This window comes from Odontesthes bonariensis, chromosome 13 (assembly GCF_027942865.1).
Source record: "Odontesthes bonariensis isolate fOdoBon6 chromosome 13, fOdoBon6.hap1, whole genome shotgun sequence".
Classification (NCBI taxonomy): domain Eukaryota; kingdom Metazoa; phylum Chordata; class Actinopteri; order Atheriniformes; family Atherinopsidae; genus Odontesthes; species Odontesthes bonariensis.
This window is the reverse complement of record NC_134518.1, coordinates 37,418,606-37,444,284: the sequence shown is the minus strand read 5'-3', so window position 1 is coordinate 37,444,284 and position 25,679 is coordinate 37,418,606. Positions and strand designations below refer to the sequence as shown.

The window sequence follows — 25,679 nt, the reverse complement described above, 5'->3', positions numbered from 1 at the left end:
GGCGCTAGCTTCCCCCATTTACAGTAGTCTACGTATTTCTGTGGGAAATTCCCAATGATATTCCAAATTAAATACTTTCTGGATTTTAAACAAAATGAATTTGTTAAGTTTATAGTTTTGTTTTTAATGTCAGAGCTTCTATTCCAGCTTTACATTTAGGTGGCAGACTTTAAGCTAATGTTGGAACTAGCTTCCCCCGTTAGTAGCAATGCCTGATTTTTTTGTGGAAAATGACCAAGAATAATCCAAAATAAATACTTTTTAAAAGTTACATATGACATGTCATTATATTACAGAATAATATTTCATCAGCATGCAGATTAAACATCGATCTGAAAGTTAAGATCAAACCCTGAGGAAATGAAAGAACAGGACAAAAGCGAAGCTGCAATTTGTTCCACTTTATTGAGAAAAACATCACAGAGCTATTAGTTGATCGATCAGCCGCTGGGAGCTTCGTTTCTTTTCAGTGCAAAAAGAGGAGAACAGTGTTGGATGATGGATGAACTAACGGCTCTCGTCTAAAAACTCAGGACAAAAAAAACTACAAACTGAGAAAGCTTTCGCCTTTTTTTCTCTTTTTAAAACGAGTGTTCAGAGCAGCACATGAACCGATCACTGACATGCATTAGCGAGCTCCGCTGCGCCGCATGGCGCCCGGCGGGCGGGCGAGTCCGCTCGGCGGCGTTTGTTCCGTTGGCACGTTGGCGGCTCCGCGGCCCGGCGCTCGCTCGTGTTTAAAGCAGACAAACGTTGGTTTTAAAAGCATTCAAGTTGAAGATGGGACAAACAGAAATGTGAACAAATTGCTGTAACGGGGTGGGGGGGGGAGGGGGCGTGGCCACGTGAGAAACAGACAGGTGAGTCCAGCTGGCGGCGCATCACATGGCGTATTTCTGAGTCCAGTCCTGAGCTGTCTTGTTGTACCTGCAGGAGGGAAACAGGAAGTGAGGAAGGTGCCATCAGACGGGCCGCGGGGACGATGCCATGCCCCAAAAACACGCCAAACACACGGGAAGCACACGCCAACGTGGAGCACACGCTGAGCGCCATCACTCTGCGGACTGACCCGTGGCGTCCGTGTCAGACTCACCTGCCGGCTGCATCAGCTCAACTTTAATCACATTTCAAGCACAAAGAAGTGAAGCAGCACGATTCGCCTGAGCAACACGCCGCCGCCGCCGCCGCCACAGGTGAGACGGGCGGCGCTCACACCTGAAGCTTCTGGATTATATCAACCTGTTCGTATTTAAAGCCGAGCGATGACGTGTTCATGTTACTTTTTCTGACTCGAGTCACATAAATCTAGGGCTGGGCAGCGATTAACATGTTTAATCTAATTAATCACATGATTTCCCTGATTAATCACGATTAATCTCATTTGTACGCAGAATCCAAAAATGAATCCAAAAGTAGTGTATAGCTTTTAGCATTTAGCTTTATTTTAAATGTGCTGTATGTAGTATGCAGTATGCAAGTATGTAGTATGGAAGTATGCAGTATGCAGTATGTAGTATGCAGTATGCAGTATGTAGTATGCAGTATGCAGTATACAGTATGCAGTATGCAGTATGCAGTATGTAGTATGCAGTATGCAGTATGTAGTATGCAGTATGTAGTATGCAGTATGCAGTATGTAGTATGCAGTATGCAGTATGCAGTATGTAGTATGCAGTATGCAGTATGCAGTATGTAGTATGCAGTATGCAGTATGTAGTATGCAGTATGTAGTATGCAGTATGCAGTATGTAGTATGCAGTATGCAGTATGTAGTATGCAGTATGTAGTATGTAGTATGTAGTATGCAGTATGTAGTATGTAGTATGCAGTATGTAGTATGCAGTATGCAGTATGTAGTATGCAGTATGTAGTATGCAGTATGCAGTATGTAGTATGCAGTATGCAGTATGCAGTATGCAGTATGTAGTATGTACTATGCAGTATGCAGTATGTAGTATGCAGTATGCAGTATGCAGTATGTAGTATGTAGTATGCAGTATGCAGTATGTAGTATGCAGTATGCAGTATGCAGTATGTAGTATGCAGTATGCAGTATGCAGTATGTAGTATGCAGTATGCAGTATGCAGTATGTAGTATGTAGTATGCAGTATGCAGTATGCAGTATGTAGTATGTAGTATGCAGTATGCAGTATGCAGTATGTAGTATGCAGTATGCAGTATGCAGTATGCAGTATGTAGTATGTACTATGCAGTATGCAGTATGTAGTATGCAGTATGCAGTATGCAGTATGTAGTATGTAGTATGCAGTATGCAGTATGCAGTATGTAGTATGTAGTATGCAGTATGCAGTATGCAGTATGTAGTATGTAGTATGCAGTATCGAACACAGCCAATCACCGCTTTCGGACTGTAGGAACCTTTGGCAGTTCTAATAACCTTTTAATCCGCGGGGCCGTTTTCTCCCGTGTTCGGACATACAGGAACTCGGGGCTTTCTCCCTTAGTTCCTATAACTATTTAGCTCCTTCTCCGAGGTCGGGTCTTTTCATGGTTCTATAGAACTAATCTAAGGGAGGTGTGTGGTGGTTGGTAGCTACGCCCCATGTCATGCTATCACGGCTGAAATGTCTCCTCATATGACACAGACACAACCGGCGGGTGTTTACTAAGTTAAACTTACACTGGTCTCATTAGTCTGCAGCGCTCTGCTCTCCTTTCTTCCTTCATGAAATGAAAAAGTATTGTCTCCTGACTCTCTCTGTGAGCTCTTCCAGCCTCGATATTAGACGCCCGATGTGATTGTCCATGATTAATATCACCATCATGCAGACCATAAACACGATGGCCTCCCCGCTCTCCATATTAGCTTCTTGGTGGTGTTTTTTCTACTCTCCTTACTTTTGCCGTTTTGTTTTGTGTTTGAATGTAGCGCTAAACGGCTAACGGCTAACACGTCACTGAAGCAGACGGCTGCGCACGGCGCATCAGTCCCTATCAGGTCCCGACTCATGTGCGAATGCAGACTGAAACAGAAGGACAGTTATCAGAACGAAATTCGAGGAGGGTAGTTCTGATAACTACTTTCTTAGAACTGTCTGTCCGAAAGCGGCTAATAACTCAGTCTGATTGTAATTCAGCCAATAATCCGATCCTTTCGGTGCCATGTGACCCCACTGAGTGTTTAAACCAGAGGTTAAAGGTGCAGTTTCAGGGGTTGCTGCTCCACCCGTTCATCACGTTAAAGTTCTGCTGGTCAGAACATCTGGACCTTTGGACCTCTCTGAGCTGTGCTGCATGCAGGAATCTGCAGCCATGCTCTGCATCACCGTGCTTCAGAAAGCTCAGGTGAGTCCCAGGTGAGTCCCAGGTGAGTCCCAGGTGTGTCTCAGGTGAGGCTCAGGTGAGTCTCAGGTGAGGCTCAGGTGAGGCTCAGGTGAGGCCCAGCTGAGTCCCAGGTGAGTCCCAGGTGAGTCCCAGGTGAGGCTCAGGTGAGGCTCAGGTGAGGCTCAGGTGAGGCTCAGGTGAGTCCCAGGTGAGTCTCAGGTGAGTCCCAGGTGAGTCTCAGGTGAGGCTCAGGTGAGGCTCAGGTGAGTCTCAGGTGAGTCCCAGGTGAGTCTCAGGTGAGTCCCAGGTGAGTCTCAGGTGAGGCTCAGGTGAGGCTCAGGTGAGTCTCAGGTGAGTCCCAGGTGAGTCCCAGGTGAGGCTCAGGTGAGTCCCAGGTGAGGCTCAGGTGAGGCTCAGGTGAGTCCCAGGTGAGTCCCAGGTGAGTCTCAGGTGAGTCCCAGGTGAGTCCCAGGTGAGTCCCAGGTGAGGCTCAGGTGAGGCTCAGTTGAGTCCCAGGTGAGTCCCAGGTGAGGCTCAGGTGAGGCTCAGGTGAGGCCCAGGTGAGGCTCAGGTGAGTCCCAGGTGAGTCCCAGGTGAGTCCCAGGTGAGTCTCAGGTGAGTCCCAGGTGAGTCCCAGGTGAGTCTCAGGTGAGTCTCAGGTGAGTCCCAGATGAGTCCCAGGTGAGTCTCAGGTGAGTCTCAGGTGAGTCCCAGGTGAGGCTCAGGTGAGTCCCAGGTGAGGCTCAGGTGAGTCCCAGGTGAGGCTCAGGTGAGGCTCAGGTGAGGCCCAGGTGAGGCTCAGGTGAGTCCCAGGTGAGTCCCAGGTGAGTCTCAGGTGAGTCCCAGGTGAGTCCCAGGTGAGTCCCAGGTGAGTCTCAGGTGAGGCTCAGGTGAGGCCCAGGTGAGGCCCAGGTGAGGCTCAGCTCAGCTTGGCTCGGCTCAGCTCGGCTCTTACCCTCACAGCATGGCATACTTCTCTGTCCACTCCCTGGCTAGTCTGTTATACCTGAGACAGCAGGACAGTGGGGTTAAACACCTGCCGCTGAGGTCCGGCTCCACACCTGAACCCTCGTGTGTGCGCTCTCTGAGCTTCGCTGCTCCGGGCGCAGACTCACCTGACAGGGTCTGTTTTGTAGATGCGGGCGATCTCTGGCACTAACGGGTCGTCAGGATTCGGGTCACATAACAGAGAACAAATGGACAAAAGGACTGTGGGAGGAAAACAGAGTTAGAGGCCAAAGTTTAACAAGAGTTTACACGAGTTTAACTTAATAAAATTAGTTTAAATGGTGATAAATGCTCAGAAAATAACGATTCTTCCAGAATTCATCTCAGTTTTTAATCTTTTCTCTCGTTTTAACTGGAAAATATTTGATTTATTTGAATATTCTGTATTCTTTACCTTTAAATTCATCATACATTTATTATTTAATCAAACCTTTGTCATTTATTTACTTCCGTTATTTCCAATTTGTGCAAAAATATTTCAGGAACTGAAGTTTTAAAACTAAAGTGAGAGATTTATAAAAAAAGAAAACAGATTCAACCAGAATAAAAGGCTAAATAAAGATGGATTTGATGCTGCCTCTTACCTTTAGAGATGGTTAATGCTGGAGACCACTGAGATCTCAATATATCCAAGCAGATGCTGCCGTTACTGTTAATATTTGGGTGATAAATTCTCGTTGTGAAGGCGACCTGGAAGAAAAAGGGACTCATCAGAGCAGGTAAAAGGGGATAAAAAGGATAAAAGGAGGTTTTCTGAGGGAGGAGGTGCGTTACTGACCTTGGGTGGTTTGAAGGGATAATCTGTGGGGAAGTGAATAGTGAGGAAAAACACGCCGCCCTGATAGGGACTGTCGGGCTGCAACAGAGAGGAGACGCAGGTTCAACGCTGAGATCCTTTTATTAATCAGTACCTTAATAAATCAGGTGATCAGTCGGGCTCTCCTTCAGTTAAAGTTTATTTAACGCATTTTCACTGGTTTCAACAAATCAAACAGCAGCTCCGACCCTGAGAAACTAAGTGAACCCCTGATCTCGGCCCACTCTGCTTTCCAGCTCCGGTTTCTGCTCAGACCTCTGAAGGTCCCACATCATCATCGTCTTTAAAGGGGAACTGCGGTATTTTCAACATTAAGCCTCTTTTCTGAGTCGTCTGCAGTGTTTTAGAACCCCCCTCACCGCTTTTTGGATGTTTACTGCTGTCTCCGGTATTTGCCTAATTTTGATTCTTCTCAACCTGCTTCAGAACGGCAAGTCATGCTCAAGTCCAGAAAGGTCCGTAAAAGCATCATAAACGTCTGTTTTCAAAATCATCAACTCAGCGGAGTGGTTACTGGTGTGCACTGGTAATCCATATCAAATTTCGTGGCGAAAAGTTGCTTCTGTCGTGTTTTATTTGGCAGCTCGTTCATGCTCGCACTATTTTCTTAGCGGTGGCGGAGTAATATCAACGAACATCCAGTACAAAATGTCAAATAAAACACGACAGAAGCAACTTTTCGCCACGAAATTTGATCTGGATTACCAGTGCACACCAGTAACCACTCCGCTGAGTTGATGATTTTGAAAACGGACGTTTATGATGCTTTTACGGACCTTTGTAGACATGCGCATGACTTGCCGTTCTGAAGCAGGTTGAGAAGAATCAAAATTAGGCAAATACCGGAGACAGCAGTAAACATCCAAAAAGCGGTGAGGGGGGTTCTAAAACATCGCAGACAACTCAGAAAAGAGGCTTAATGTTGAAAATACCGCAGTTCCCCTTTAAGGCATCTTTATCAGGGTGCTTGCTCTTTTTCCAAATTAAAATTCCAGACTTTTTTAAAACTGTTATTTTTTTCCCCCAAGACCTTAACTTTATGTGCTTGTAACTTGTGTTCCTACTTCATTGGTTGAGATGATACCAACTGTGTTTATTAGAAATGTTAATTTTTATAGAATAGTATTCAATGAACAAATGCATTATTCACAGTTAATTATGCTTTTACTGATCAAAACGTTTAAAAAAAAAAAAAAAAAAATCACAAGTTGATGAATTTCACATCAAACAAGTGTCACAAAAACTATCTATAAAAAAAATGAATGGATGGATGGATGTAGAATTCAGTCTCTTCACTCACATCTCATCCCATTAGGCTGATACAGTACGTGGCCAGTGAGTAAAATTATAGTTTTATAGCCCACCTTCCTATTTCTCATTTCACAATGCCTTTCAGCATACTGTAAAATTCTACCATACATTTATTTTCCATACTTATTAAGACTTTCACACAAAATTCAAGACTTTTCAAGGTCTGGAAAACAGTGCTACAAAATTCCAGACTTATTAAGACTTTCAAGACTTGCGCAAGCACCCTGTTTATTCATACAGCGCATTTCATACCACAGGCAACTCAATGTGCTTTACCTAAAGACAAGGCATTTAAAAGAACAGCATAAAGCAGCAATTTAAAGAGAAAAAAAATTAAAAACACAGTTAAAAGGAATCAAAGAAGAGGGGAAAAAGAAAACCATAAGCACACGGAAAGAGAAATGTTTTTAACCTGGATTTAAACAGTGAACATATGGACGGATGGTCAGAACTCCACATACTGGACCATAAAATGACCTTAACCCTCATAACTGATTTAAAACACAACTTTTTTTTAAATCAGGCATAACAAAAAAATTAAAAATCCCTAAAAATCAATGTTGTTGCTAATCATTGACATAATTATCATAATTATCCCTTCTCAATAATTCCACTCTGCATTCCATATTTTGAAAATACTGGCACCTAAAGGCTTAAAATTTGGGCTAAAAAGTTCAAATTGGCATCTAAAGGGTTAAAAAAATGTTTTAAATAATTGAAAACTTGGTAGTTATGATCAGAACTGAAGATTTATGAAAAAAATATTAATATATGATGTTTTTAGGTCGTTTTAAAAGGGGACAAAAATGTCCCTTTTCAGAAATTAAGGAGTTTTTTTTCTACACAATGAAAAATTGCATTGTGTATGATGTGTGTTTGAAATTCGAAAAAAAGAGTCAAAAATGCACAACTGGACCAAATATGACGAGTATCACTATTCTCAGTGTGAAATTAGAGGAGAAAGCACAGCCCAAGTGGAGAAAAATGTCCCCCATCAGGGATTAGGGTTAAAGGAAATGGTGATTAATTTCAGGTCGATCTCAGTGATCAGTGAGACTTTCAGTCCATCCTCAGAAGCAGCTGTATGAGCCAGAGAGACTGAGGAAGACGAGGGCCGAAGCTTCGTCTCATCATCTGCGTGAACTGAGCACCGAGGACCATCTGAGTCCCGGAGGGATTCAAACCCATCTGGAACATCTGGGCGAGCTGGTTTCAGTAGCTGCATTTCTGTGTGAGCAGCATGTTTAATGCGACTGCAACGTCTGATTAGCTGCTTCTCTGTAAAGAGAGCATTAAAAGCTTCCACCTAAACTGTGACTGACACACAACACAGAGGTGACACCACCCGAATCAACCACCAACACCATCTAATGCTGTTGTTCCTTCATGGTGTAAGACTCAGTCAGAACCAGACGGCGTCTGATCCTGTAAAACCGTAAGAAAGAAGAAGGCTGGAGCTCAGAAACCCTGATTTAAAGTAAACCGGACTCACTGGCTGTGTTCAAAACCGCATACTGCCTACTACATACTGCATACTACATACTGCATACTGCATACTGCATACTACATACTACATACTGCATACTGCATACTACATACTACATACTGCATACTACATACTACATACTACATACTGCATACTACATACTGCATACTGCATACTACATACTGCATACTTCCATACTACATACTGCATACTGCATACTTCCATACTACATACTGCATACTACACACTACATACTACATACTGCATACTGCATACTACATACTACATACTGCATACTGCATACTACATACTGCATACTGCATACTACATACTGCATACTACATACTTCCATACTACATACTGCATACTACACACTACATACTACATACTGCATACTACACACTGCATACTACATACTACATACTGCATACTGCATACTACATACTACATACTACATACTGCATACTGCATACTACATACTGCATACTACATACTGCATACTACATACTACATACTGCATACTGCATACTACATACTGCATACTACATACTTCCATACTACATACTGCATACTGCATACTTCCATACTACATACTGCATACTACACACTACATACTACATACTGCATACTGCATACTACATACTGCATACTGCATACTACATACTACATACTGCATACTGCATACTACATACTGCATACTTCCATACTTCCATACTACATACTGCATACTTCCATACTACATACTGCAATACTGCATACTACATACTACACACTACATACTGCATACTACACACTACATACTGCATACTACATACTGCATAATACATACTACATCCTGCATACTTCCATACTACATACTGCATACTTCCATACTGCATACTACATACTTCCATACCGCATACTACATACTTCCATACTGCATACTACATACTGCATACTACATACTTCCATACCGCATACTGCATACTTCCATACTGCATACTACATACTTCCATACTACATACTGCATACTTCCATACTGCATACTTCCATACTACATACTTCCATACTACATACTGCATACTACATACTGCATAATACATACTACATACTGCATACTTCCTACTTCCATACTGCATACTACATACTTCCATACCGCATACTACATACTTCCATTCCGCATACTACATACTGCATACTACATACTGCATACTGCATACTTCCATACTGCATACTACATACTGCATACTACATACTTCCATACTACATACTGCATACTTCCATACTGCATACTTCCATACTACATACTTCCATACTACATACTGCATACTTCCATACTACATAATACAAACTGCATAATACATACTGCATACTACATACTTCCATACTACATACTGCATACTTCCATACTACATACTGCATACTTCCATACTACATAATACATACTGCATAATACATACTACATACTGCATACTACATACTTCCATACTGCATACTGCATACTTCCATACTGCATACTTCCATACTGCATACTTCCATACTGCATACTTCCATACTACATAATACATACAACATACTGCATACTGCATACTTCCATACTACATACTGCATACTTCCATACTACATACTACATACTGCATACTTCCATACTACATAATACATACTGCATAATACATACTGCATAATACATACTTCCATACTGCATACTACATACTGCATACTTCCATACTACATACTTCCATCCTACATACTTCCATCCTACATACTTCCATCCTACATACTTCCATACTGCATACTACATACTTCCATCCTACATACTACCATCCTACATACTTCCATCCTACATACTTCCATCCTACATACTACCATCCTACATACTTCCATCCTACATACTTCCATCCTACATACTTCCATCCTACATCCTTGCATACCACATACTACATACTCATCGATCAGACAGTATGCAGAGCGTTTACCCACAATGCATTTCGCTCCTGCCCGAGCTGAAATCAGCCGGCCTGAAGCTGATTTCCCTTAAGCTCTAAACTCTGTAAACTTTAGCAACATTTGAAACATTTTCAGGTGAGAAAGTAGTCGTTTAGATCCCCAACGTGTTGAAAACCTGACAAAATACCGGCTGTTTACAATTTTGTTCCCACGAATTCGGCGCTACTAAAGCTAGCCGCAGAGAGCAACGCACTTCCTGTTATTTTCACAAAATAAAATACCCGTTGCCTTTTATCATAGGGAAAGCCATTACCATACAATTGGTGCTTTTGTTTTGAAAACAGGAAGTGAACCTACCCTCGTTGTAGCTAGCTTGAAACTGCAGTTTTGACAGGAAATGACGATCGGCAACGTCACGTTACGTTGCATCTTGGGTAGTTTGAGTATGAGTAGTAACCTCATGATGCATACCCAACATTTAGGAGAATCTAGTATGCATCCGGGAACTTCTCGCTTACTCAAACTCGCATACTAACTCAGAAAGTTAGTAGGAGTAGTAGGAGTAGTATGCGGTTTGGAACACAGCCGTTGTTGGAGTGTTTCCCCAGTAAAGGTTGTTATTCAGTGATGGAAACCTTACAGATGTGCTGCTTCTGGGAGCAGTTTGCTGCTTTATTAAAGGAACTTTAAGGTGGTCTTCCTCAGGTAACTCACAGCTGTGAGTCAAATGATTTTAAATCAGAGATTTAACCCGAACACGGAGACAAACATTCAGATCTTTCAGAGCATGACATACTTACAGGACCCATAATAGTAGCTTGCCAATGAAACACTGAAACAGAAGGAGAAAGCAGAGTTAATGAAGCCAACACGTGTTCCCGCCTGCATGTGAGAACGGAAGTAAAAGCCGGTCTTACTGTCTTCCCCGACGGGCCCGGCGGAGCACTGAGCCGGAGGATCTCTGGACAGGTCGGTCAGCTCCTGGAAACGCAACGACACGTTCACATCGGTGTTTAATACATCTGTGGCAGCCAATCAGGTGCAACCACGGGCTGACATCATTACTTTCATGAGCGTTTAAAGACACGCCGGCGTCTCGCTGAGAAAACCCTGAACTGCAACATCAGCAGCTTCTTTTGTTCCGTTTCCATCTTCTGAACCCGACCCGAGCCCCAGCTACTGTTTGTATTCACGTCTTTACTTATATTCCTGTTCAGAGCTGCTCATTTTCTCCTAGTTCTTGTTTTTATTACTTCTAAATGCATCAAACTACAAAGACAGAGAATACCAGACAAAATCGCGACATTATATCTGCTTATTTCTTTAACTGATGAACAAATTTGAGCTTTTAATGTTGTTGTATGGTTTATTTTTGTTTTGGTCCTTGTCTGTAGCTTAAAGTGATACTCCGGAGTAGATTCAACCTGGGGTCATTTGAACCGTGACATCCAGCCAAGTAGCCCACCCGAAGTTTTTCCGATATTGGCTGAACATCAGCTGAGTTACTGAGTTATCCCGAATAGCTTAGCACAAGCGCTAACAGAACCTGGCAGTATCTCCAAAATTACCACACTAAAATCACATGCCATGACACCAAACTTCTACAGTAGTACAAATATGGTCTGTACTCACAAAACGATGCATTTGGAAGTTTGTACATAGTCCAGGAGTTTATTATTATCAACACAAGCCTGATAGCTTCTCTGCAGCTAAAGCTGCGCCGACGTCACTTCTGGGAGCTTCAAAGTAAGATGAGGGTTGATCTACTACTGTAGACAACAAAGTATATGCTATATTCTACATGTTTTTTTATGTTGTAGAGTTGTGAATTTATTTTATCAATGGAGAAATTGAGCAGCCTTGCTTTGTTGTCTACAGTAGTAGATCAACCCTCATCTTACTTTGAAGCTCCCAGATCAAGGAAGTGACGTCGAAATTAAAATCTCGGCATTCGTTTTCAGGTTTTGAACCATTTTTCTGTCGATAACGATGCTGCATTATCACATTTAACCGAGGTTCAGGCTCAGTGTGAAAGTGGCATCAAAAACAAACCGAGTTCTGATGTAAGGAGCAGAACCTATTTTTACTCCGAGTCCGGATCAGGAAATAACAGCTGGGGGGGGGGGGCTGCTGATAGGACGGGAGGTTTGTATTTCCAGCCTGAAGCCAAACCGTGTGTGTTGGTATGTGACACCCAGCTCGGCTCATCTTTCAGGTTTCACCGACTTCTGGAGGCAAGAAGCAACAAGACTTTCACAGATGGGGGGTGAGAGGGGGCATGTTACGGAGGTTTAAAGGTCCGACCGGGCGGGGCTTTAAAGCACAAAATATATCCACAGAACAAACTGAAATCCACTAAATTCCCCCCCAGAGAATCAACTTTAACTTACTGCTATAAACTGAGGCCGAGCATTACTGTCCAGATTAATATCTGAGATTATTGATCACTGATCGGCTATAAAACAGTTTATGGTTTATCTGAGGAAAAAGGGGTTAAATCTGCTGCTGGAACAAATTAATCTGAGAAAATTAAGAAATGGAACTTTTTATCTGTTTTGGCTTCCATTTTTTAAAATAAAGTCAAATAAAAGAACATTAAAAAAAAAATTTTTTTTAATATTTTTAAAATAAAGTCAAATTAAAGAACATTTAAATTTTTTTTTTAAATATTTTGACATTATTCTGGAAGTATTTAGACTTCTTTCTTATTTATTCTCAGTATTCTGACTTTACTCTGTAAGCCCCGCCCACCGGGTCCCCATTCTGTAGGCTCCGCCCACCGGGTCCCCATTCTGTAGGCTCCGCCCACCGGGTCCCCATTCTGTAAGCTCCGCCCACCGGGTCCCCATTCTGTAGGCTCCGCCCACCGGGTCCCCATTCTGTAAGCTCCGCCCACCGGGTCCCCATTCTGTAGGCTCCGCCCACCGGGTCCCCATTCTGTAAGCCCCGCCCACCTGGTCCCCATTCTGTAAGCTCCGCCCACCGGGTCCCCATTCTGTAGGCTCCGCCCACCGGGTCCAAACCAGTTCCACCAGCAGCAGAAACTGGGCCTTTACTGGGTTTCCCAACATGTCGGTGTGTTCCAGGTCTGACTCTGGAGAACCAAACCAGTTCCGACCTCTGATCTGTGAGGTCAGAGGTCAAACTAATGTGAACGCTTCTGAGCTGCAGTATTACACCACAGAAGAAGAAGAAGGATGTTCCCGTTAAAACTTCTGTTTTTATGAATAAATTGGATCTGATTTGATGTTTTTCGAGTTTAAAACAATGTTGACATAAAAAAACATTTAGATAATTTCAGCTGAAAACATCTGATTTAATTTTCAGTTTGATTTAAAAAGTTAAATTCCATGTTTTTTATCCCGTTACGGCTCAAAAAATGAATTATTTATCTTCCAACACAGTGAGAGTTACAAAAGGTTGAGTAATAAATCAGCTGGTCACAGGATTTTATTATATATATATATTTATATATATATATAAATAAAAAATAATAAAATATTATTATAGTTTTATTAATATATATATATATATATATATATATATATATTACTAATATATATATATATATATATTACTAATATATATAGCTGGTCACAGTATTTTATATATATATATATATATATATATATATATTACTAATATATATATATATATATATTACTAATATATATAGCTGGTCACAGTATTTTATATATATATATATATATATATATCTTTTATTGTTTTTAGTAATTATTCTCTTTATTTATTACCTGCTGTAAAGCACTTTGGTACATCGTAATGATCGTTTGTAAAGGGCTGTAGAAATAAAATACATTTACTTTTACATGAATTTATTAATAACATCTTTATAAAATCTAACTAATTAGATCTTTATTATTGGTAATAAATGTTGAATAAAGACTTAAAATCGATTAAAGAAGCTGCACAAGCTGAAAGTTGTGTTTGTTTTAAGGAGAATAAAGATGTTTTGTGGTCTTTCTAACCAATAACTGATCGATATTAACTCAGTTAAAAATGAAAACGTATTGATCAGCTGTTCTGTGAACATCTGCAGCTGCACATCTGGATATCAGGAGATAACTGGGGACGTTTTAATGGAAAACTTCATCAGAAATGTCACATTTATGGGTAAAAAGATGGGTTAACATGATATTTTCCTTATTCTGGAGCCGGGCTTCATCATTAATCTGATGGAGGTTCCTCCACCCTTTGCCTCACCTGTAGGACAGGTGTTTACAGCTGGAATAATAATAATAATAATAACCAGGTAAACTGGTTACTATATAACTGGTAAAAATATAACTAATTAGATCTTTATTATTGGTAATAAATGTTGAATAAAGACTTAAAATCGACTAAAGAAGCTGCAGAAGCTGAAAGTTGTGTTTGTTTTAATGAGAATAAAGATGTTTTGTGGTCTTTTTAACCAATAACTGATCGATATTAACTCGGTTAAAAATGAAAACGTATTGATCAGCTGTTCTGTGAACATCTGCAGATGCACATCTGGATATCAGGAGATAACTGGGGACGTTTTAATGGAAAACTTCATCAGAAATGTCACATTTATGGGGTAAAAAGATGGGTTAACATGATATTTTCCTTATTCTGGAGCCGGGCTTCATCATTAATCTGATGGAGGTTCCTTAATAATAATAATTACCAGGTAAACTTGTGATAACAAGCAGCTAAAGCCTAAAATCTCATCAGGATGGAGTGAACTTCCAGTTATTTTGGGCCAGCACCGTTAAGGCTAACATGCTAACACAAGCTACAAGCTACACACGACGGCCCCTGCTTAAAAAAAATACTCCGACAAAGAGAGTGTGTTTTACCTTAGAAATCCGTTTTAAAGCCATTTTGTCTGACAAGAGGGACCGGCTGTCGAGGAGGTGGTGGTGGTGGTGGAGGAGGAGGAGGAGGAAGAGGAGGAAGAGGGCAGGCCAGCTAGCTTACAGCTAACTCACTAGCATCTAGGACTTGGCTAGCTTTTATGGTTGGCTAAGCTAGCTAAGGTGGCTAAGCTAGCTAGGTGGCTACACATACGCCGGTTAAACTGCACCGGTTTCTGGTTAAATCGTTAAGTCTTTTTCGCGGACTGCTGCCTCACTGTGGAGACGAACTCTCCAGCACGTCAGCCCCGAATTCCGGCTGACACTTCACTAAATGAACCGGAGCGACCGCAGCAGCTCAAAATGTCTTCCGTTACACACAGCAAGATACGAGCGCACCGGGAGCAAGAGGTCTCACTCCGACTCGTTTTCCCGAAACCGAAAAAAAAACTCCCAAACAACGCGATGGCAGCACGGGCGGATCCACCTGCTGTGGGGCCCCAGGTCGAGACTTGATTCTGCCCCCCCCACCCCTCCACCCCCCCAGAACGCAAAACAAAACCTCAGCCCAAACAGTGGAGATAAAATAACCCTTAAAATATTAAATATTATTTAATTTTTCAGCTTTCTGTAAAAGGTTTGTAGTTTATTTCGAACTCTTAAAAACACTAAATAAAATAAAAAATAAAAAATAAAATAAAATAAAATAAAATAAAATAAAAGCTGTCACCTTAACCTCCCCGTGAGCTGTCACCTTACCGTGGTGGGGGGCGTTTGCGTGCCCCAATGAGTCTGGGAGCTATGTTGTCTGGGGCTTTAAGCCCCTGGTAGGGTCACCCATGACAAACAGATCCTAGATGAGGGACCAGACAAAGAACAGCTCACAAAACCCCTATGATGAACACTATGTTTGGACACCGTGTTCCCTTGCCCGGACGCGGGTCACCGGGGCATCCCCCTGGAGCCAGGCCCAGGGGTGGGGCTCGCCGGCGAGCGCCTGGTGGCCGGGTCTGTGCCTGTGGGGCTCGGTCGGGCACAGCCCGAAGAAACGACATGGGTCCCCCTTCCGACAGGCTCACCACCCGTGGGAGGGGCCATGGGGGTCGGGTGCAGTGTGAGCTGGGCGGCAGCCGAAGGCAGGGACCGTGGCGGTCTGATCCTCGGCTACTGAAGCTGGCTCTTGGGACGTGGAACGTCACCTCTCTGCTGGGGAAGGAGCCTGAGCTGGTGCGCGAGGCTGAGCGGTTCCGGCTAGATATAGTCGGACTCACCTCGACGCATGGCTTGGGCTCCGGAACCAGCCTCCTCGAGAGGGGTTGGACTCTCTACCACTCTGGAGTTGCCCGCGGTGAGAGGCGTAGAGCAGGTGTGGGCATACTTATTGCCCCCCGGCTGTGCGCCTGTACATTGGGGTTCACCCCGGTAGACGAGAGGGTAGCCTCCCTCCGCCTTAGGGTGGGGGGACGGGTCCTGACTGTTGTTTGTGCTTATGCACCGAACAACAGTTCAGAGTACCCACACTTTTTGGAGTCCCTGGAGGAGGCACTAGAGAGTGCTCCTCCGGGAGACTCCCTCGTCCTGCTGGGGGACTTCAATGCTCACGTGGGCAATGACAGTGAGACCTGGAGGGGCGTGATTGGGAGGAACGGCCCCCCCGATCTGAATCAGAGTGGTGTTTTGTTGTTGGACTTCTGTGCTCGTCACGGATTGTCCATAACGAACACCATATTCAGGCATAAGGGTGTCCATATGTGCACTTGGCACCAGGACACCCTAGGCCGCAGCTCGATGATCGACTTTGTGGTCGTATCGTCGGACTTGCGGCCGTATGTCCTGGACACTCGGGTGAAGAGAGGGGCGGAGCTGTCAACTGATCACCACCTGGTGGTGAGTTGGCTCCGCTGGTGGGGGTGGAAGCCGGTCAGACCTGGCAGGCCCAAACGTATTGTGAGGGTCTGTTGGGAACGGCTGGCGGAATCCCCTGTAAGGAGGAGTTTCAACTCCCACCTCCGGCAGAGCTTCAGCCATGTCCCGGGGGAGGTGGGGGACATTGAGCCCGAATGGGCCATGTTCCGTGCCTCCATTGTTGAGGCGGCCGACCGGAGCTGTGGCCGCAAGGTGGTCGGTGCCTGTCGTGGCGGCAATCCCCGAACCCGCTGGTGGACCCCAGTGGTGAGGGAAGCCGTCAAGCTGAAGAAGGAGTCCTATCGGGCCTTTTTGGCCAGTGGGACTCTGGAAGCAGCTGATGGGTACCGACAGGCCAAGCGGAACGCGGCCTCGGCGGTTGCTGAGGCAAAAACTCGGGCTTGGGAGGAGTTCGGGGAGGCCATGGAGAACGACTTCCGGACGGCCTCGAGGAGATTCTGGTCCACCATCCGGCGGCTCAGGGGGGGGAAGCGGTGCACCGTCAAAACGTGTATGGTGAGGGCGGGGCTCTGCTGACTTCAACTAGGGACGTCGTGAGTCGGTGGGGGGAATACTTCGAGGGCCTCCTCAATCCTACCGACACGCCTTCCAATGAGGAAGCAGAGTTGGGGAGCTCGGACGTGGGGCCTCCCATTTCTGGAGCTGAGGTCGCCGAGGTGGTCAAAAAACTCCTCGGTGGCAAGGCCCCGGGGGTGGATGAGGTCCGTCCTGCGTTCCTCAAGGCTCTGGATGTTGTGGGGCTGTCTTGGTTGACACGCCTCTGCAGCATCGCGTGGACATCGGGGGCAGTGCCTCTGGACTGGCAGATCGGGGTGGTGGTCCCCCTCTTTAAAAAGGGGGACCGGAGGGTGTGTTCCAACTATAGGGGGATCACACTCCTCAGCCTCCCTGGTAAGGTCTATTCGGGGGTACTGGAGAGGAGGATCCGCCGGATAGTCGAATCTCGGATTCAGGAGGTGCAGTGTGGTTTTCGTCCTGGCCGTGGAACAGTGGACCAGCTCTATACCCTCCGCAGGATCCTGGAGGGAGCATGGGAGCTCGCCCAACCGGTCTACATGTGTTTTGTGGACTTGGAGAAGGCGTTCGACCGTGTCCCTCGGGGACTCTTGTGGGGGGTGCTCCGGGAGTATGGAGTGCCGGACTCCTTGATATGGGCTGTTCGGTCCCTGTATGACCAGTGTCAGAGTTTGGTCCGCATTGCCGGCAGTAAGTCGGACATGTTTCCTGTGAGGGTTGGACTCCGTCAGGGCTGCCCTTTGTCACCGATTCTGTTCATAATTTTTATGGACAGAATTTCTAGGCGCAGCCAGGGCGTTGAGGGGGTCCGTTTTGGCGACCTCAGACCTCGGACCGTGACCTTTAGCTCTCACTGGAGCGGTTCGCAGCCGAGTGTGAAGCGGCTGGGATGAGAATCAGCACCTCCAAATCTGAGACCATGGTCTTTGGCCGGAAAAGGGTGGAATGCCCTCTCCGGGTCGGGAATGAGATCCTTCCCCAAGTGGAGGAGTTCAAGTATCTCGGGGTCTTGTTCACGAGTGAGGGACGAATGGAGCAGGAGATTGACAGGCGGATCGGTGCGGCGTCTGCAGTGATGCGGGCTCTGCACCGGCCCGTCGTGGTGAAGAAGGAGCTGAGCCAGAAGGCCAAGCTCTCGATTTACCGGTCAATCTATGTTCCTACCCTCACCTATGGTCACGAGCTGTGGGTAGTGACTGAAAGAACGAGATCCTACCCTCACCTGTGGCCACGAGCTGTGGGTAGTGACTGAAAGAACGAGATCCTACCCTCACCTGTGGTCACGAGCTGTGGGTAGTGACCGAAAGAACGAGATCCTACCCTCACCTGTGGTCAGGAGCTGTGGGTAGTGACCGAAAGAACGAGATCCTACCCTCACCTGTGGTCAGGAGCTGTGGGTAGTGACCGAAAGAACGAGATCCTACCCTCACCTATGGCCACGAGCTGTGGGTAGTGACCGAAAGAACGAGATCCTACCCTCACCTGTGGCCACGAGCTGTGGGTAGTGACCGAAAGAACGAGATCCTACCCTCACCTGTGGTCAGGAGCTGTGGGTAGTGACCGAAAGAACGAGATCCTACCCTCACCTGTGGTCACGAGCTGTGGGTAGTGACCGAAAGAACGAGATCCTACCCTCACCTGTGGCCACGAGCTGTGGGTAGTGACTGAAAGAACGAGATCCTACCCTCACCTGTGGTCACGAGCTGTGGGTAGTGACCGAAAGAACGAGATCCTACCCTCACCTGTGGTCAGGAGCTGTGGGTAGTGACCGAAAGAACGAGATCCTACCCTCACCTATGGCCACGAGCTGTGGGTAGTGACCGAAAGAACGAGATCCTACCCTCACCTGTGGCCACGAGCTGTGGGTAGTGACCGAAAGAACGAGATCCTACCCTCACCTGTGGTCAGGAGCTGTGGGTAGTGACCGAAAGAACGAGATCCTACCCTCACCTGTGGTCACGAGCTGTGGGTAGTGACCGAAAGAACGAGATCGCGAATACAAGCGGCCGAAATGAGTTTCCTCCGCAGGGTGTCTGGGCTCTCCCTTAGAGATAGGGTGAGAAGCTCGGTCATCCGGGAGGGGCTCGGAGTAGAACCGCTGCTCCTCCGCATCGAGAGGAGTCAGATGAGGTGGCTCGGGCATCTGGTTAGGATGCCTCCTGGACGCCTCCCCGGTGAGGTGTTCCGGGCCCGTCCCACTGGGAGGAGGCCCCGGGGAAGACCCAGGACACGTTGGAGAGACTATGTCTCTCGGCTGGCCTGGGAACGCCTCGGGGTCCCCCCAGAAGAGCTGGAGGAAGTGGCCGGGGACAGGGACGTCTGGGTCTCTTTGCTCAAGCTGCTGCCCCCGCGACCCGATCCCCGGACCAGCGGAAGATAATGGATGGATGGATGGAAAATAAAATAAAATAAAATAAAATAAAATAAAATAAAATAAAATAAAATAAAATAAAATAAAATAAAATAAAAATGATGAGGAAACAAGTCCAGAAATAATAATTAACCAAATAAGTAAATGTTTTACTTTAAAAGGAAATTTTTAGAATAAAACTAATAATTAATTGCGTTGGTTTAACACGTTTTAGTGTTCTGCAGATCTAATTCTTCTCTGCAGGAAACAAACTTACAGGTACAGGTCATAAAAACACTCAAAAAACTCATAAGACTCACTCAGTAAATACAAAAAAACAACTTTTATTTTAAAAAAAACATCAGTACAACCAGTTATAGTTACCGTGATGAACTGTACAGTGCAGACATGGACATAAATATCTGCTCTAAAACAGAAACTTTGGTTTCACACTGACGGAGAGAAGCAACTGCTCACATCTTTGGACTACAACTCCCACAATGCGTTGCGTTTTTTCAGTTTCCTCGCGCTGAAACGCATCAACCTCCCCGTGAGACAGAAGACTGCAGACGCATGAAGTTCAGTTCATGGCGGACAGATGAGCAGAAGTTAAAAACGTGAAAAATCAAATGTTTAAACAAGCGCAGCGAGAGCTCCAGATGTTTTCAGGTGTGTTCTAGATGTTTTCAGGTGTGTCCAGGTGTGTTCAGGTGTGTTCCAGATGTTTTGAGGTGTGTTTAGGTGTGTTCAGGTGTGTTCCAGATGTTTTCAGGTGTGTTTAGGTGTGTTCCAGATGTTTTGAGGTGTGTTTAGGTGTGTTCAGGTGTGTTCCAGATGTTTTGAGGTGTGTTTAGATGTGTTCAGGTGTGTTCCAGATGTTTTCAGGTGTGTTTAGGTGTGTTCCAGATGTTTTGAGGTGTGTTTAGGTGTGTTCAGGTGTGTTCCAGATGTTTTGAGGTGTGTTTAGGTGTGTTCAGGTGTGTTTCAGATGTTTTGAGGTGTGTTTAGGTGTGTTCAGGTGTGTTCCAGATGTTTTCAGTTGTGTTTGGGTGTGTTCCAGATGTTTTCAGGTGTGTTTAGGTGTGTTCCAGATGTTTTCAGGTGTGTTCAGGTGTGTTTCAGATGTTTTCAGGTGTGTTCAGGTGTGTTCCAGATGTTTTCAGGTCTGTGCAGGTGTGTGCAGGTGAAAACCAGCTGGTGTGTCATCGTTCTCAGGATCAGAGACTCGGGAGACTCAGACAGACCAGAAAACATCTGAAAACATCTGGAGCTCCGGACTCAGACAGACCAGAAAACATCTGGAGCTGCGGACTCAGACAGACCAGAAAACATCTGGAGCTGCGGACTCAGACAGAGCAGAAAACATCTGGAGCTCCCTCTTTACAATCATCTCAGTGTAAGTAGCACCTTTCCCTGCAGACTCCCTGCTGAGCTTCATCAGGACAAAGTCCACAGAAAATCCCTCAAAACATCCCCGAGCTCATCTCTGAACCGTTGGTTCTGGGCTCCTTAAGGCACTTCTTCTATCTGTGGATGTGTTTCCTGACCGGATCCAGAACCCAGAACCAGACCCGATCGGGTTCGGTTTCCATGGAAACAGCAGTTTAATTTCATTAGATCTGTAAAGAGGGTTTGATCAAAACCGTCAGGAAGATGGAGGGATGATGGAGGGATGATGGAGGGATGATCTGTGCTTTCCTCTGATAAAACCCGCCTCCGATGGTTACGGTAACCACGGTTACGCGGTGGACAGCTCCACGCCGCTGTCGCAGACGCCGCTGTCGATCCGGACGTCCACCTTCAGGTCCTGGACCGCAGCGCTCAGGTACTCGCCTGCGGGACACAAAGCAGATCTGAGCGGCCCGTCGCCACGGTGACGGCTGCAACAGTAAACAGTAATGTGACGGCGTGCTCACCGGTGGCGTCGGCGGCCGCCGGACTTTCCGGGCTGAGACGCAGCGCCTCCTCCAGGACGCTCAGAGCGCCACACTCTCCCACCGACCTCAGACCGGCCAGCAGATCTCTGACCGTCCCGCCTGAAACCTGCAGAGCAAACAGAGGCCGTCAGCAGGTTCAGAAAAGCGTCTTTATTGGCTATAAGTTGACCGTAAATCTCACCAGAGGTTCAGTTTTAAGGTGGATACGACTTTCATGGAACTGTTTTATTACAAATACGTCTACTTATTTCACTCATTTTCTGTTTCCATCGTACAGTTTTTAGGAAAAGCCAAACAAACATCTACGTCCTTTTACAGGAACACCAGAGCAGCTTTTAGGCTCTTTAGCTCCCTCTACAGCGGTGGAGTGTAACAGCACCCCAGCCAGCATGTCCAAGTGGGGCCCACATGTTTTAAATTTGGGCTGCAGATAAGGGTCCCATATGGGTTTCAAAGTACAACTTGAAGGGTTAGGGTTACCCTAAGGCTGTGTTCGAAACCGCATACTTCTCCTACTACTCCTACTAACTTTCCGAGTTTGAGTCAGCGAGAAGTTCCCAGATGCATACTAGATTCTCCTAAATGTTGGGTATGCATCATGAGGTTACTACTCATACTCAAACTACCCAAGATGCAACGTAACGTGACGTCGCCGATCGTCATTTCCTGTCACAACGGCAGTTTCAAGCTAGCTACAACGAGGGTAGGTTCACTTCCTGTTTTTAAAACAAAAGCACCAATTGTATGGTAATGGCTTTCCCTATGATAAAAGGCAACGGGTATTTTATGTCGGATGGGTGGGTAGGCAGGACACGGATGCAGACTCAGAGATGTAAAAAGCAAACTGGGTTTATTATTAACTTAGACAAAACAAAAAGTGCGGCTGAGCCGGATGACAAAAACTTAAACTGTGAAATCAAAACATGAACATGACTATGACAAAAATAAAACAAACAACTAAGCATGGAAAAACACTTAACTTTAACGTGACGCTGTGGCATGAAGGGGTGAAAATCAGGAAAGGATTTCACCCAATGACAGGGGAGTCTGGAAACTAAATAGGGAACTGGGAGTGATTGGTGACTGAGCGCCGCTGGGGACAATAACTAACAGGTGACGTGAGTGAAACTAATGAGCAAACAGAAACTGTGGGGAAGGCAATGGTAAACTAAATACAAGACACAAACTCAAAAACCAAAACAGCCTAAAACATAAAACTAAAAACATGGGGAAAATCCCATGGCGTGACATTTTATTTTGTGAAAATAACCGGAAGTGCGTTAGCTCACTGCGGCTAGCTTTAGTAGCGCCGAATTCGTGGGAACAAAATTGTAAACAGCCGGTATTTTGTCAGGTTTTCAACACGTTGGGGATCTAAACGACTACTTTCTCGCCTGAAAATGTTTCAAATGTTACTAAAGTTTACAGAGTTTAGAGCTTAAGGGAAATCAGCTTCAGGCCGGCTGATTTCAGCTCGGGCAGGAGCGAAATGCATTGTGGGTAAACGCTCTGTAGTATGTAGTATGTAGTATGCAGTATGCAGTATGTAGTATGCTGTATGCAGTATGCAGTATGCAGTATGCAGTATGCAGTATGCAGTACGCAGCATGCAGTATGCAGTATGCAGTATGTAGTATGTGGTATGCAGCATGTAGTATGCAGTATGCAGTATGTAGTATGCTGTATGCAGTATGCAGTATGCAGTATGCAGTATGCAGTACGCAGCATGCAGTATGCAGTATGCAGTATGTAGTACGCAGTATGTAGTATGTAGTATGCAGTATGTAGTACGCAGCATGCAGTATGTAGTATGCAGTATGCAGTATGCAGTATGTAGTATGCAGCATGCAGTATGCAGTATGTAGTATGCAGCATGCAGTATGCAGTATGTAGTATGCAGTATGCAGTATGTAGTATGTAGTATGCAGTATGCAGTATGCAGTATGCAGCATGCAGTATGTAGTATGCAGTATGCAGTATGCAGTATGTAGTATGCAGTATGCAGTATGTAGTATGCAGTATGCAGTATGCAGTATGCAGCATGCAGTATGTAGTATGCAGTATGCAGTATGCAGTATGTAGTATGCAGTATGCAGTATGTAGTATGCAGTATGCAGTATGCAGTATGTAGTATGTAGTATGCAGTATGCAGTATGCAGTATGCAGCATGCAGTATGTAGTATGCAGTATGCAGTATGCAGTATGTAGTATGCAGTATGTAGTATGCAGTATGCAGTATGCAGTATGCAGCATGCAGTATGTAGTATGCAGCATGCAGTATGCAGTATGTAGTATGCAGCATGCAGTATGCAGTATGTAGCATGCAGCATGCAGCATGCAGCATGCAGCATGCAGTATGTAGTATGTAGTATGCAGTATGCAGTATGTAGTATGCAGCATGCAGTATGCAGTATGCAGTATGTAGTATGCAGTATGTAGTATGCAGTATGTAGTATGTAGTATGCAGTATGCAGTATGTAGCATGCAGTATGCAGTATGTAGCATGCAGCATGCAGTATGTAGTATGTAGTATGCAGTATGCAGTATGCAGCATGCAGCATGCAGTATGCAGTATGTAGTATGCAGCATGCAGTATGCAGTATGCAGCATGCAGCATGCAGTATGCAGTATGTAGTATGCAGCATGCAGTATGCAGTATGTAGTATGCAGTATGGAAGTATGTAGTATGTAGTATGTAGTATGTAGTATGTAGTATGGAAGTATGGAAGTATGTAGTATGTAGCATGCAGCATGCAGCATGCAGTATGCAGTATGTAGTATGCAGCATGCAGTATGCAGTATGCAGTATGTAGTATGGAAGTATGTAGTATGTAGTATGTAGTATGGAAGTATGGAAGTATGTAGTATGTAGCATGCAGCATGCAGTATGCAGTATGCAGTATGTAGTATGCAGTATGCAGTATGCAGTATGTAGTATGCAGTATGCAGTATGCAGTATGTAGTATGCAGTATGCAGTATGCAGTATGCAGTATGTAGTATGCAGTATGCAGTATGTAGTATGCAGTATGCAGTATGCAGTATGCAGTATGCAGTATGCAGCATGCAGTATGCAGTATGTAGTATGCAGTATGTAGTATGTAGTATGTAGTATGTAGCATGTATTTCGAACACAGCCATAGTTTTAAGGTTGTCAAACCTCTCTGGTGTTTATTTTCATGGAAAAGAGATGAATTTAAGTATTTTCTTTCCTGGTTTTAATAAGAACGAAAAACGAGCTGCCAGAGTCATGTGACCGTGCACGTGCGTGTGCATGTGTGTGCGTGCACGTGACCTCGTAGCTGTCCAGCAGAGTTTTGGCCGGCGACGGGCTCAGTCTGAAGGCCATGTTCAGGATCCCGAGGCCCAGGCTGTGAGCCAGATTCTCCCAGCATCCTTCACTCTCCAGAGCGCTGCACACCGCCTGCTTCGCCGCCACGTCCAGGCTCGCCAGGTCGCCTGCACGTGCGCACGCACACACGTGGTGTAAAAGGAACAAACGGATGTTAAACACATGAACTGCTTTTTGTTGTGAAGTCTGAAGTTTCTGAAGTTTCTGCACCGACTCTGACGTGACTCCATGTTTGATCGTTGGAGCTGTGCACGTCATTAGCAGCCATGCACGTGTGTGCATGTGATAATGGCGGAGTTGTGCACGTCATCAGAGGACCGATCAGAGTTTTCTCACCTTGAGGAGGGATGAAGGAGCTGTGAGGAGCCTTTGGTTCGTAATCTTTACCGTTCAGAAGATCCAACACCTGACACACACACACGTGCACACACACACGTGCACATATATACGTGCACACACACACACACACACACACACACACACACACACACACACACACACACACACATTGCATGGTTTCAGTTTACAGTTGTAGTAAAAGTTTCAGCAGCTTCTGATTAACCAGCAGAACAAAACTAAGACACTAAAACATACCTGAGAGGTGGCGGCCATGTTGAGCGGAGTCATTCCTGGGATGTAGCCTTCATCATCTTCATCCTCCTCCTCCTCCTCCTCCCAGAAGAAGAGCGGCTCAAAGTTCTCCCTCTGAGGGTCGGCGCCTGCAACCCAAACACCAACAACACGCTGAAACTCTGGACTCGGTTCGCCTGAATCATAGAGACGGGATCGTCTAGACTTCAAGACAAAACCGCTAACATGGACCCAGATGAGAGCGAGAAGGTTTGAGAAACCGGAATCAAGGTCCAACAGCTGATTAGCTCCGGTTCTGGTTCCTGTTTTTCCCGTTCAGGGACTGAATAAGTCACAA

At 45.2% G+C, this 25,679-nt stretch overlaps 2 protein-coding genes across 3 annotated transcripts in view; both read right to left on the bottom strand.

The window, feature by feature from the left end:
- Positions 1 to 381: 381 nt before the first annotated feature.
- Positions 382 to 15,073, bottom strand: ube2d2l (ubiquitin-conjugating enzyme E2D 2 (UBC4/5 homolog, yeast), like). Of its 2 annotated transcripts, XM_075482024.1 has the most exons (8): positions 14,676 to 15,073; positions 10,752 to 10,815; positions 10,635 to 10,666; positions 5,073 to 5,150; positions 4,879 to 4,984; positions 4,402 to 4,495; positions 4,242 to 4,292; positions 382 to 927 (listed from the first exon to the last, which is right to left on the bottom strand). In XM_075482024.1, the coding sequence occupies exons 1-7, from the start codon at positions 14,697 to 14,699 to the stop codon at positions 4,244 to 4,246; spliced, it is 447 nt and encodes a 148-aa protein (XP_075338139.1). In that variant the 5' UTR covers positions 14,700 to 15,073; the 3' UTR covers positions 382 to 927; positions 4,242 to 4,243. The 2 variants fall into 2 exon arrangements, with proteins under 2 accessions (XP_075338139.1, XP_075338140.1); XM_075482025.1 differs by lacking the exon at positions 4,242 to 4,292 and having other exon boundaries at positions 14,676 to 15,069.
- Positions 15,074 to 21,119: 6,046 nt separating this feature from the next.
- nfkb1 (nuclear factor of kappa light polypeptide gene enhancer in B-cells 1) overlaps positions 21,120 to 25,679 on the bottom strand; it is a 55,844-nt gene continuing 51,284 nt past the window's right edge. Inside the window, exons 20-24 of the mRNA XM_075482023.1 lie at positions 25,346 to 25,470; positions 25,088 to 25,157; positions 24,695 to 24,858; positions 21,381 to 21,507; positions 21,120 to 21,297 (exon numbers count right to left, since the gene is read on the bottom strand). Of these exons, the coding sequence (XP_075338138.1) occupies positions 21,203 to 21,297; positions 21,381 to 21,507; positions 24,695 to 24,858; positions 25,088 to 25,157; positions 25,346 to 25,470 (581 nt within the window). The 3' untranslated portion in view covers positions 21,120 to 21,202. The remainder of the gene's footprint in view (positions 21,298 to 21,380; positions 21,508 to 24,694; positions 24,859 to 25,087; positions 25,158 to 25,345; positions 25,471 to 25,679) is intronic.